Source organism: Vulpes vulpes, chromosome 7, assembly GCF_048418805.1.
Source record: "Vulpes vulpes isolate BD-2025 chromosome 7, VulVul3, whole genome shotgun sequence".
NCBI lineage: Eukaryota > Metazoa > Chordata > Mammalia > Carnivora > Canidae > Vulpes > Vulpes vulpes.
The window spans coordinates 8,638,714-8,653,407 of record NC_132786.1 but is presented as its reverse complement, the minus strand read 5'-3'; the positions used below and the strand labels follow the sequence as shown (position 1 = coordinate 8,653,407).

The 14,694-nt window shown below is 36.1% G+C and overlaps 1 protein-coding gene across 3 annotated transcripts in view; it reads right to left on the bottom strand.

Moving 5' to 3' along the window:
- Positions 1 to 14,694, bottom strand: part of BRAF (B-Raf proto-oncogene, serine/threonine kinase) — a 177,857-nt gene that overhangs the window by 30,873 nt on the left and 132,290 nt on the right. For all 3 annotated transcript variants that reach the window (XM_025982226.2, XM_072762861.1, XM_025982227.2), the window contains 4 exons: positions 13,469 to 13,605; positions 13,107 to 13,224; positions 10,770 to 10,854; positions 9,397 to 9,573 (listed from right to left, as the gene is read on the bottom strand). In XM_025982226.2, coding sequence (XP_025838011.1) covers positions 9,397 to 9,573; positions 10,770 to 10,854; positions 13,107 to 13,224; positions 13,469 to 13,605 — 517 coding nt within the window. The remainder of the gene's footprint in view (positions 1 to 9,396; positions 9,574 to 10,769; positions 10,855 to 13,106; positions 13,225 to 13,468; positions 13,606 to 14,694) is intronic.

Genomic DNA, 14,694 nt, shown 5'->3' with positions numbered 1-14,694 from the left:
ACCCTCATGTACACATACAGCATTTTAAAGTTTTTAGGATATTTTTGCATTACAAACTTTCTTAACTTTCATGTTTCTTTGTGAGGCAAGCAAAAAGGTAATAATTCTACTTATGGTGATGGGAAAACCAGAGCCCAGAAGACTTAAGTGACATAACAAAGAGGCGCAGTGGAAAGGGCATGGCTTTTGAGCACAGGAGACTGGGATTCGAATTCCAACTGTTATCACTTACTAGCCATATGATCTTGGGTACAATATTACATAATCCTTCTTAGCTTTAGATTCCTAACCTAAAAAAATGGAGGTAATAATGATCTTGAAGGGATACTTTCTTTTAACATATGTTTAGTGAAAGTCCATTGTGTACTAAGCAACAACTGTTCTAAGTTTTGGAGATAAAGCAGAAAATCCCTACCTCGAGGTCCTTACATTTTAGTATAGAAGAGAGAAAAGAAAAAAGATGTATCAGTAGAATATATAGTATTCTGTAAGTAGGGGACAAGAAATACTGAGTCGCAGGGGGCTCTAATTTTAGGATAGGGAGGGCCTCTTTTCAAAGGATCTTTTGATTAAAGACAGGAGAGAGGGGAGTCATGCCTATATGGGATAAGACCATAGCAGGCAAAGGAAGTAGCAATGCCAAGGCCCTAAGGCAGGGCCCATATTCGAATAATGGCAAGAGGCCAAACTGGTTTGGAAGAGAGGAAGCAAGAGGGAAAAGAGAAGGAAATGAATTGGGAGAGGTAATAAGAAAGGAGGAAGGGTCGTGGTGGTGGTTACTTTGAGGAAGTGCTATTTTAAGGACTCTTTCTTTCTGAGTGAAATGTGAAACACTGGAAGGGGAGAGGAGCAGCATAATGTAAGTCCCCAAACATTCTGGGTGCTATGTTGAGAATAAACTGAAGATGGGTAAGGATGGAACCAGGGCACTAATCCAGGCAAGAAATAATGATGGCTTCCATCAGGGTGAATAGCATAATAGGTGATGAAAACTTGTAAGATTCTGATATACTTTAAAAGATGGAGTGGATAGGAGTTGATATTAGATTGGTTGTATGGTATAAGAAAAAGAGAGGACCCAAAGAAAACTACAAAATGTAGATATAAGCAGCTGACAGAACAGGGTTGCTAGCGACTGAGATAAAAGGAATATACGAAGATCTAGCTTGAGGAAAAGGTCAGGTCCTCAGTAGGAGGCATACTAAAATTGAGATATCCATTAGACAATCAAGTAATCTGGAGGAGACAGTTGGATATGACAGCTTGGAGGTCAAAGGAAATGATGTGGCTGGAGATTGGCATATAAATGGCAAATGAATGGTATCTCAAGCCATGAAACTGGATGAGATCACCAAGGCAATGGAGATTCCCGGATGTTTCCAACATTTAGAGAGGTTAAAAGAGTTGAGGAAGAACTAGCCGAGAAAGAGCAGTGAGTAGAAGGAAAATCAGGAGAATGCATACTAAAGCAGTGCTTCTCAACTTTTAATATGCATACAAACCATTTAGGGATTTTGTTAAAATATAGTTTCCAATTCAGTAGATCTGGGGTGGTACCTAAAACTCAGCATTTCTAAAAGTATCCCAGGTGGTACAGATGCTATACCAGATTCTGAGTAGCAAAGGATTAAGGATGGGTTTCATTGGAGAAGGATGCGATCAACTGCCATACAAACAGATGGAGGACTGTGAATCTAACCACTGGATCTACTAAGAGGTTTCAGTGGCGTATCGGGGCAAAAGCCTGACTGGAATAGGTTTGTAAAAGGGGAGAGAAAAGAAGAGAAATTAGAGTGAATATCAACAACTATTCTGAAAAGTTTTTTTTTAAGATCTTATTTATCTTATTTATTTATTTATATTTATTATATATTTATTTATATTTATTATTTATTTATATATCCTGGAGCCAAAGCGTCAGGGACAAGTTATGTGATCTTTCTAAACCCTAGTTTCTAAAACAACAACAACAAAACAACAAAAAACAAACAACAAACAAACAAACACCCTAGTTTCTTCATAAGTAAATGGGGATAGTAATGGGATGTACCTCATAGGGCTGCTGAGGATTACATGAGGGGGGATTCGTAAAGGACAATGCCTGGCAAATAGTAAGTACCTGCTAAATTCATTACCGCGTTATATTAAAAACTATAGAACACTGGTGGTATAAAAAACAGAGGAAGAGTGTGTTACTAGTATGTATGTAGCCGAGGTGCGGGATCACAATATATTTATTGACCAATAAAGATATTTAAATAAGAGTGAAAAAGGTAAAACCAAGGATTCCATACTGAAAGCAGTAATAACCTACTGTGAATGTATTAAAATACAGAATTCTGAAAGGATACACAATATGTATCAGAATATTAATGGTGATTATCTCTCTGCAGATTACTGGTACTTATTTATGTTTACATTTTGAATGTTCTATGATGACCATATATTTTTCTATAACAACTTTTATTTTGAAATTAAGAAAAACTGTACCAAAGACGATCACTGTAGCCATCTCTGGTATTTCTCACCATAATCAATCCTGTTAAAATTTTTACACATTGGCCTGTCTTTTTTCAAAATTTATACTTATGAAAAAGTTTTGAAAGTAAAATACAGCTGTGAAGTCTTATTTATTAAAAGATGGAAACAATCAGAATGTTATAGGTAAAACTAAAGGCCTTCTCTCCTTGATAGCGGACTCCATCCTGACCCCTTCTGCCATTCTGGTAGACAACCACTACTGATTTGGTGTGTGTCTGCTAATCCTTATTTTGATACCTTTGCATACATACGTATATCACTCCTAAAAAAAAAATGCAACCAAATATACAAATTTGTTTTTAAAAATTTAAGTGGTCTCATGCTGTAGCTTGCTTTTCTCACTTGATACCATATTTTAAAGCTGATATTGATACATATGTAATTATTCTTGATATATTTTCTTTCAAGTCCTCTGATGGACATTTAGGTTTCCAATTTTTCACTACTGTATATTTTCCTGTGATACATCTCTTCCTATACACATCATTTTAGAACAAAAGCTGGTGTTTCTTGGGGGTAAGTCAGGTATTTTCCATTTTAACAGATACTTTTTAAAAAAATATTTTATTTATTTATGAGAGAAACACTGAGAGAGAGAGAGAAGCAGGTTCCATGCAGGGAGCCTGACGTGGGACTCGATCCTGGGTCTCCAGAATCACACCCTGGGCTGAAGTTGGCGCTAAACCGCTGAGCCATCCCCGGGCTGCCCTTTTTTTTTTTTTTTTTTTTTAAAGATTTTACTTATTTAGCAGGGAGCCCGATGTGGGACTCAATCCTGGGTCTCCAGGATCACGCCCTGGGCTGAAGATGGCACTGAACCACTAAGCCATCCAGGCTGCCCCTTAACAGATACTTCTGAAATGCCATCAGCATGGTTGTCTGCATCAAGTATGTACCAGTAAACAATTCCCCAATCTTTACCAACGCGTGATTTTGTCAGAATTTAGGTATTTTGCCCATTTAAGTGGGTACTTCTTTTAGTTTGTATTTTTCTGATTATCAGTATCCCCTCTTTTCTGTTACTGTTCTTATCCACTGGAAAATAATGTTCACTATAATTATTCTTTGGTCAATTGAAATTGTTTTCAATCATTAGTACGTGTTCACCATCTTTTCAGCTTTAATCTATCCTTCTTTCTTTCAATTAGGTTTATTTTTAATTAAGGAAGGCATACTCTTTCATTATTTAAAAGAAGTAAATCATGAGGACTTATCTCCATTTTTTATTCTCTTTCTTCAGATTATAACCCCTGTCTATAACAGATCACAACTTTGTCTTGATTTGATGTTTAGTAAATTTTCTGACAAAGCTAAATTAAAAATTATACAATATTATACTGAAATTAAAAGTTCTGTAAAAAAAATGGCATGACAAGTTGATCATTACTGAAATATGTTTTTTTGAAATTTCTTTAGTAACAATATTCTTAGAATACCTTGGCCCTTAGGCTGAATCAATGACTGTCAGGTAAGAAGATGATAAACATACTATACTGACCCTGATTCCTAAAGAGTGGGACTCTCATTATCTACCATGAGAATAGTTCTGCTCTCTACAGGGAAACCGAGGAATCAGAAATGATCCTTCATTGAGTAAAGACAACAAAACCACAAAGAAAAGATGTCACCCATCTCCCTATATTCTGCAATCCAATATAAAAGACACATTTCAAGTCCTAATGATTCAACTTTCCTAATTACTGAAGGTATTACACCTATGAATGACTGTAACCCCAGCACCTTATACAATGAGTTAGTATGCTCTTATTCTGACTTCAAAATATAGTTTATTTATGTTTTTCTTTTTTCAAAATATATTTTAGAAAGGAGTCAGAAAAGATCAAGAACATCTGGAAAACATGCAAGGGGCAGGCTATTTTGAATGAGGGCTTCATAAAAAAGTACATTATTAGGAAGCTATTTAGATAGTCTAAGGACTTAGTGGTTAGGTACCTCTCACTTGCTCGGTCTTCTGTGAAATGATGGTGGAGGACAAGGAAGGAGGGATCAGACATTTAGAATTAAATAACTGCAAAGCACGTAATTTGCACTGGATTACAATTTCAACATTTTAACACTGTTGATGTTGTTATTATCCAAATATTCCTTATAAACCATCTGTTCTTGCTTCATGAATAAAAACTCTTATCTCTGAGCAAACAAACAGATTTTTGGGGGAGAGGGCATCCCCTCTCCTTGCATTGTTTTTGTTTATTCCTAGTTACCTTTTTTTTTTTTAATTTTTATTTATTTATGAGTCACACACAGAGAGGGAGAGAGAGGCAGAGACACAGGCAGAGGGAGAAGCAGGCTCCATGCACCGGGAGCCTGATGTGGGATTCGATCCCGGGTCTCCAGGATTGTGCCCTGGGCCAAAGGCAGGCGCCAAACCGCTGCGCCACCCAGGGATCCCCCTAGTTACCTTTTTAACTCCCATTTGTTTTGGTCTCTGTCACTGGCATTTGAGATTTTACATCTAAGGTTTGATGATCCAGAGACAATCTGTCTTACTCAGACTAAGTGAAGGTTCAACAAAGTGCCTGAAAGGTTTGATTGTATAGATGGGCTTCTTGTTTTTCAACTTCCCTGTACAGTGATCTAGGTGGAATCCCTGATGTTGCTACCTCTGGGTCTTTCCCCTTGGCTGGTAAATTTCCTCAGAGAAGACTTTGCCAATCTCCTGCCTGAAAGGGAAGGTCTGACTGCCAGCATTCTGGGAATTATTGAAAAGAGAGTGCTTGAGTAACTCTCCATTCATCCTTTAGGAAGGAGTCACTCAATCCTGTTTCTGGTAAAATATCCATGTCTGTGTCCCCCATTTGGACATAACTGGTTTTCCTCTCTCTAAAAGAATATCAATCTACTGCCAGGGAAGGGATGAAGCAGTCACCCAGTGAAAGAGAGCAGCAGACATGATTCAGAGATTTTCAGATATGCTTTCTCACTTATGTACCTTCCCTCTTCTGAAGATACCCGGCACTGCCAATTTCTGAGACTTTTGAGGAATTTGTGGTATAAATCAGGTTGATTTTCATTTCTCCATTGCTAACTAAGAATTTAGCTTTTTTAGGTATATTAAGTTCATTACCACTTCTCCATCTGCTTTCTGGCTTTCAAAATGTTGTTTGTGTCTCCTTCCTCTCTGTTGTCTCTGTCCTTATATGTTCATGCTTAAAAAAATTCCTTGCTTATAGTTTTAGTGGAATTTTAAAGATAGCAAAAATCTGTCACCTTAACTGAAAACCCACATCTGCCAAAGCCCTTTGGAAACTAAAAATGTGTTAGTTTATTTAACCATTATATTGTATGTTATTGTCTTATTATGAACAGAAAGGAAAAATAGGAACTGTATCTTCTTTGGTTAAGACTGGTAATATAAGAACTCTTGCTAGAAGGCTTAAAATTTACAATTAGTACTTTTTTAGCTATTAAAATCTAGGATAAGCTGATAGGATGATCTGCATTCATAACAAGGTATACTCATTATATAGTCAGTTACCGAAAAATGTGAGCCAAGTTAAAAAAAAAAAAAAAAGTGAGCCAAGTATTTTGGAATAGATAGACGTCAAGGTCATGCTTACAGAATTAACACTGTAAAGCAATAGGAACATACTGCCTCTTAACTGACTATTCCCCAGACTATAGAACTACTCCAATTTGATAATGTTCTCTCTATGGTCACTTCTTGTCTTTATCAATACTGGCACTTCACTGTCTCATCACTGTTTCTTTCTTTTTTTAAGATTTTATTTATTTATTTCACAGAGAGAGTGGTGGGGGGCACGGAGAGAGAAACACAAGCAGGGGAACAGGAGAGGGAAAGCAGGTTCCCCACCGAGCAGGGAGCCAGTAGGCTCCCCACTGAGCAGGGAGCCCGGCTAAATCCCAGAACCTTGGGATCATGACCTGAGTGGAAGGCAGATGCTTAACCAACTAAGCCACCCAGTCACCCCTCCATCACTGTTTCTGGTGTTTTTTTTTTTTTTTTTAAGATTTTATTTATTTATTCATGAGAGACACACAGAGAGAGGCAGAGACACAAGCAGAGGGAGAAGCAGGCTCCCTGTGGGAAGTGTGATGTGGCACTGCATCCCAGGACCCCAGGATCATGACCTAAGCCAAAGGCAGACCCTCAACCACTGAGCCACCCAGGTGCTTCCTCCTCCATCACTGTTTCTAAAAACAATTTTTTTTTTAAGATTTTATTTATTTATTCATGACAGACTGAGAGAGAGAGAGAGGCAGAGATACAGGCAGAGGGAGAAGCAGGCTCCATGCCGGGAGCCCAACGCGGGACTTGATCCTGGGACTCCAGGATTGCGTCCTGGGCCAAAGGCAGGCGCTAAACAGCTGAGCCACCCAGGGATCCCCCTAAAAACAATTTCTAATACTGTCTTTTGTTGCCTCTATTTATAGCAAAAGCTTTTTCCCTTTTGTTATTCTTTTATTATTCTTTGACTATTTTTCCTTTCCTGTTTTTGATTTTAAAGATTTTATTTAATTATTTGATATCTGACACACAGAGAGATATAGAGCATTAAGTGGGGGAAGGAGCAGAGGGAGAAAAAGAGTTCCCACTGAGCAAGGAGCCCAACATGGGACTTGATCCCAGGACCCTGAGATCATGACCTGAGACAAAAGCAGATGCTTAACCAACTGAGCCACCTAGGTGCCTCAACATTTCAGTTTTTTTTTTTTTAAGATTTTATTTATTTATTCATGAGACACAGAGAGAGAGAGAGAGAGAGAGAGAGAGAGGCAGAGACACAGGCAGAGGGAGAAGTAGGCTCCATGCAGGGAGCCTGACATGGGACTTGATCCCAGGTCTCCAGGATCAGGCCCTGGGCCGAAGGCAGCGCTGAACCGCTGAGCCACCCAGGCTACCCATCATTTCAGTTTTGATGAGAAAGATTTGACTTCTCTTCCAGAATGTAAACCTACCAATATATATGACTATGTGTAATCATTCTTTCATTTTTTGCATTTAACAGATATGTATTGAGTACCTATTATAGGCCAGGCCCTGTTCTAACCATTAGGGATAAAACAATGAACAAACAAAGCCCCTCATCTCATATAAACTGTATGCCAGTGGGGGTGACAGACAATAAACAACTATATCACAAAGAGCTGGGTCTTAAAAAAAAAAAGGAGAGGGATGTGGAAAATGACATAGGTAGGGTAGGAACATTAGTTATATAAGTGATGACAGAAGACTTCTTTTATTTTTTCAAGCCCCACCGTGGGGCTTGAGTTCATGACTCTGAGGTTAAGACCTGAGCTGAGATCAAAAGCCAGACACTTAACCAACTGAGCCATCTAGATGCTTTGAGAAGGCTTGTTTTAAAATGTGCCATTTGAACAGAGACATAAGGAAGATGCTCTATGGATATTTCTGGACTAAGTATCTCAAAGAGAAAAAGAACAGTATAAAGGCTATGAGGAGGGAGCAGGCTAGACTTGGTGAAGAAACAGCAAAGAAACTGGTGGGATGGGAGCAGAATAAGCTTTTTCCCTATTAATGTTTACTATTTTTGCCATAGTTTATTTTCTATAAGAGTTTACTATACCTTTCAGATTTGAACAGATTCAGATTCTAACTTATACTAAAGGCTGAGATTGTTTTAAGTCTAGTGGATAAATGGAAATGTTACTGAATAGGTATCATTTGCTGCAATAAGCATTTTGGCTGAACATAGGCTTGTAAACAATCTAAATTACACATATACTGTCCTGTTTGGAGACAGAGAGGGTTTAGTGGGAAGATACAAGAGCCAGATTTTATTTTGAGTCCTGGTTCTATGCTTACTTGCTTTAACTGATCTTAAGTCAGAGCTCTAGGTGTCAAATATATAGGTATACTTTTACCCTTTTATTCTATTATTTTTATTTTTTAATTCTAATTTTAAAATGTAAGAGTAGCATAGTGAATATGGGGAAAGAATAATGCCTTAGACTCACATTCTGAGTTCGATACTTTTGCTGTGCTTATTAAATGTGCAGTCTTAGTCATTTAAAATTCTGTTTCCTTATCTATAAAAGCAAATAAAAATATGTACTTTATAAAAGCATTACAAAGATTAAATGACATAATTATCTATGCATGTAAGCTACGTGTATACTATAAAATGTAAATGTAATATACATTTATATTTTTAAACTACCCATAGAGCTTTCAAACTTGTATTTCACTCACTTAAAATTTTTCATCTAAGTGCTTTCAAAATTCATTAAGTTTTACTTCTTGGTTCATTTCTGCATTTGTACTTAAGAGTTGTATGCAAAATTTATCCTTTCCAATTGGTTGCCTATTTTGACTGACAATAAATTCTACTCAAGTAATCTTTGAGCTTTTTAATTATATAGCAAAATTCAATGGATATGAAAAACTCAGCTTGAAACCCACCAAAAAGATCAGAATGCAGATTTTCCATTTAACTTTATTTCATTCAGATGACCATTTTGTAATAAAAAATATGGGTACATGGAGAAAATAATCTGAAAGGATAACTTAACAATCATTTTGTACACTTCAGTAACTGTTAATGACTTTTCAATAGGGTTTTTTTTTTTTTTGCCTGTTTTGTTTTCTGAACCTTCACTGTTAAAACACTGCATGCTAAAAAAATTTGTAGTCACGCATTTGCTATTAAGTACTTGATATATGTTTTTGAAGACTATACTAGAGAGATATTATTTCCTAATATCATACTGCTAGCCATTAGTTAAAATGTGTCCATATGTTACTAAAGTAATTTTAAAAAGCAACCCAAAAGAATATTAGCTAAAACCTTTAAAATATCATCAGTGGTCTTCAAAAATAATTTATAAGAGATTTAACAGAATGGAACTTACTCCATGCCCTGTGCAGTCTGCCGTGCAATATCTATAAGCTTTATCATCTCAAATTTGGTCTCAATGATGTGGAGATGGTGATATAAGCTGGAGCCCTCACACCACTGGGTAACAATAGCCAGTTGGGGCTTTGTTGAATAGCCCATAAAGAGTAGGATATTCACATGTCGAGTTTTCCTGTAAAAAGAAGAATGTCGGTAAATAGTAAAGGTCAATAAACTTCAGCACATCTTTAAAAAGTGGGCCAAAGCTGACTAATTATCAGTAAGACATTGTTAGAAAAAAGTACTTTAAAAAAGACAATGGAGGGGCATGTGGGTGGCTCAGTTGGTTAAGCGACCTACTCTTGGTTTTAGCTCACATCATGATCTCAAGGTGTTGAGATGGAGCCTTGTCTCCCACTCTGTGCTCAGTGGGCTCTATGCCCAGCAGGGAGTCTGAGATTCTCACCCTCTGCCTTTCCTCCCACTCATGTCTGCATGTTTGTGTACTACCTCTCCCTCTAAAACAAATAAATAAGTAAATCATAAAAAAAAAAAGACAATGGAAAGATAATTTAGAAATGATTTTAGGAATTGTATGGTCTAACATCCTACCCCTTTCAGAAAGGTCTTACATTTTAATACACCTCACAGATAGGCAACTAGAGGTTGCTTAAATACCTTCAATTATGCGAAGCTTATCACTGAGATGTAGCTTATTTCCCTCACTCCACCCCCACCCCCCTACACTCTTTTTTTTCTGTCTCTTAAGTGGTTCTAGTCTTAGAAAGTGCTTTGGGGTTGAGAAAAAAATCATTTCCCCTCCACTTCCACCACTGGCTTTCCTGCTCTGCTTTTTGGAATAAAAGTTTGTACCCTCTTGAACATAATGGCCTTCAATGGGCCCAAATATCCTCGGTTCTGTTGACTTTTATCCTCCTAAGTTATAGTTCCAGAATTCTCCTCATCTTAAGTTGTCCTTGCCTGGATATACTCTAGTTTGTTAATATTCCTCAACTTTCAGGGTTTGATGCAGTCTTTAAATGTGTTCTGGTAAGGTTAGAATTTTGAGAATATTATTTTACTAAGTGGTGGTACAATTTCCCATGATCAGAATACTGTATTTTTATTAATTCATTCTAGGATTAATTCTGCCATCAGTTATACCAATATATATGTGTATATACACTATACACACACACACACACACACACACACACTATATGCACACACACACACTACAGTATTGCATACCACTTACAGAATATGGTTAAAGACAAAATATACAAGCTTTGTTTTATCCATTTTTAGTAAATCTGTAAAGCCACCAGCAGCTATCATTGGGAAAAAGAAGATAATTTCTCTGAAAAACAGTAATTCACACAGGCTCACCTGAGTACTCCTACTTCATTTTTGAAGGCCTGTAACTGCTGAGGTGTGGGTGCTGTCACATTCAACATTTTCACTGCCACGTCACCTAAAAAAAATTGTCATTCCAAATGTCATTTCAATATTTTAAACTTTAAAGTACAAATAAATGATATCTTAACTTCCTAAACTGCATTAATTTTCTAAGGATAAAAAAACTAAATGAACAATGATACTCCTATACTAGTATTTCAAAACACCAATTCAAAAAAATACCCAACATTGTTTTTCCTGTGGAAATTTAGTTTAACCAATTACATTCCCATGGTATTTTCTTGGTTATTTAACAATATTAAACTAGATGATTTTACTAACTGAATGTTAAATTTTCCAATGACAGACCCAGTGAAACTTGGCTGAAAGAGAAAACTGCAAAATTTCTTCATCAGAGAAAGAAAAAATATGTTAAGTGAGTACTTAAATCAAATCCATGGATAACCTGCTTTTGCTTAGGAAAATTATTATTATTAATTTTAAAGATTTTATTTATTTATTCATGAGAGACACAGGGAGAGAGAGAGAGGCAGAGACACAGGCAGAGGGAGAAGCAGGCTCCATGCAGGGAGCCTGATGTGGGACTCGATCCCTGGACTCCAGGATCATGCGCTGGGCTGAAGGCAGGTACTAAACTGCTGAGCCACCCAGGGATCCTTTGGAAAATTACTTAAATTATAATTTAAAACCCCCACAATTTTCATGTGAAACAGGCAGAACTCTTCCACATCGCTAGTAAATGTGTAAAATGGTACAACCAGTTGAAACACTTTTGGCAGCAATTACTAAAACTGAACATATGTAAATCCAGTGGTCCCACAATTCTTTCCTTGACATACACCCAGCAAAAATGAAACATATGTTCACCAAACAACATGTACTAAGAATATTCATAGCAGCAGTATTCATAATAGCTCCAAAGTGGAAACTATTCAAATGCTCATCATACAGTAGAGATCGAAAAAGAAATCATGTTATAATTACACAATGAATACTACATAGAGAATGACCTACAACCACACACAATAATACAGAAGAATCTTGCACTTTTTTGCAGGTATGTTATACTTTGATATAAATACAGATTTTTCCTGATTATCAAAGTAATAAATACAGCGCTCCTAGTGAAAAACATTTTGAAAGTATAAAGAAAAAAATTAAAATCTCTTATAATCATGTCACTCAGAAATGATCAGTTAACATACTGATACACATCCTATTAGGCTTTTGTATGTATACAATGTGAATACTTACAAATACATATGAAAGATAACCTAAAAGATACATACTAAAATACTGACAGTCATTTTAAATTTTATGTTATATATTTATTTTTAGGTACCATAATATAAAATATTACATATGCTGCTTTGTAAAATTTAAAAACCATGGACACCTTTCTATATCAATAAGTATAGATCTACACTATTTCATGTCTATATAATTATATATGGAGGTTATCAATTTATCCTGCCTTCTGTTAATGAACATTTTTCATTAAGTCTCTAATGAACGTACTTGCATACACGTCTGTTTGCTTCTGTCCCATTAGTTGGTAGTTCTACAAATTGACTTGTTGGCTCAACATACATATTCATAAATTGCCCTCCAGAAAATTTGGAACAATTTATTTTCCTACCAGCAGTATTACAAACACAGCTATAAACACCATCAATTAAAAAAAAAAATCTGTCCACTTGAGAGACAAATGATTTCTAGTTTTTTATTTTGTAATTCTTTGATATCTAATAAGACTAGACATTTTAAGTTTACTGGCTATTTCCTCCTTTGGTAAGTGCATTTTTAATGTTTACTTGTGGTTTATAATATAAATAAAATCACAAAAAGACTTCTAAGGGAAAAAAATCTTGGAGTATAGCTCACTTAGAAAATTGTCATCTTTAAAAATTATTACACTAATGATAAGAGTCCTCGTTGCTGTGAATCCAGTTTTTATTTCCCATGATTTTTGTTAGAAACCCTTTGGAAGACTCTTGAATCTGATCAAAATAGCTTAATGATGCAAATAGGGAATATTCCCTTTGATATTTTTTTTTTAATAGAAGTTGTTAAACATGTCGTTTCTTTTTTTTTTTTCAAGATTTTATTCATTTATTCATGAGAGAGAGAGAGAGAGGCAGAGACACAGGCAGAGGGAGAAGCAGGCTCCATGCAGGAAGCCCGATGTGGGACTTGATCCTGGGACTCCAGGATCATGCCCTGGGCCGAAGGCAGGCGCCAAACCGCTGAGCCACCCAGGGATCCACTACATAGGGGATCCTGTGTATCACTGTATTACATACGTACCATGCCACTTTCCCTTGTAGACTGTCCCAAATGACCCGGATCCAATTCTCTGTCCCACTGTGATCTGCCCATCAGGTATCTCCCAATCATCACTTGAATCCCGTCTACCAAGTGTTTTCTTGATAATAATTGTGTAAAAGTCAAGCCAAAGCAAACAAAAAAAGAAGAGAGAAAAAAAAATCAGTATGTGGGAATGTTTTAAGCAAAAAACTATCAGCTCTTATATTTATTTCATTAAGCGAATACTCTGTCACATACTGACAAATTATATATATCATACAATCTAAAAGGTGACATTACATATAGCTATGATATGTAAAACAAAAGAACTCAAGAAGAAAAAAGATATTATATACCCTTACCATTCGATTCCTATCTTCTGAGGATGAAGATGATTTTCTTTCCCGCTGAGGTCCTGGAGATTTCTGTAATGCTTTTACATTAGTGAGTGAGCCAGGCAATGAGGCAGGGGGGGTGGCAGACAAACCTGTGGTTGATCCTAAATTAGTGAAATGAAAAATATATCTATTAAAGGAGGATCAAGTATATTAATTTATTGGGGCAGAGGGTGGGGGGAAATTTAAGACTTCTTTAAAAATGCAGTGTATGTTTAAATATACAGCATTTAGAAACGAAAGGCCGAAAACGGCCTCATTTGGTGATTTGCACTATAATTTCTTTTAGTTTTCTGGTCAACTTAATGACTTTTAAAATATCAAGTTACAGATACAAACGTTACTGATTAGTACAGAGTCCAGAATAAAAATAATGCTTCTAAAATAAGAGAGGAATACTAAAACAATACTCCCAAGTTTTTGTTTCTTTGATTAAAAAAAGTGAAATCAATTTAAAAGCTTGTATGTATTTAAAAAAAGTGTATAACTATTTTGTGTCACCTAAACAGCCAATCAATACAAAAACAGATGGAAACTCCCAAAAGTAAACATATAATAAAAATGGCCTTAATGTTAAGAATATCTGGCTCTATCATTTTAGCCACTAAAACTTTAAAAATCCTATTACTATTTAACTATATACTATTTAACAAATAGTTAGAAATATTGCTCAGTTCACTGGTTCCTGGTTTCCTATCCTACTAAACAAAAATTATTTATTACCTGTATAACAAAGTTAAAGTAAACAAAGCCAAGCAGGTTTCTCAAGACTTTCTGAAAAACTGCTACTCATATAAAGGAAAAGCAAAGCGCGTGTGCGTATTATGGCCCCCTGTCAAGTTACTACAAATGGAAATATCCTATCAGCCAAGTGAGCCCAAAGGATACACTGAAAGTAGACTCAGTTGGCCGGGCTGCAATCTTTTCCAAATGCTGACTAAGCAGAAATCCTAAATTCATTTACCTGATTTAGAAGGGTTCAAGCTAAGGACTCCTAGTATGGCCTGAGTATAGATAGCTAAGTAGAACTGAGATATCCAGTAATATCTGCATATACAACAAAAAGACCTCCAGAGAATCTTTGTTTTTTGGAAAGAAGATTACTATTTGGGGGTAGCTATCACTAATCTTTCAAAGAATAAGGATACAACTGTCTACATTTCAATGTTAAAACTGTATAGAATTTTATCATT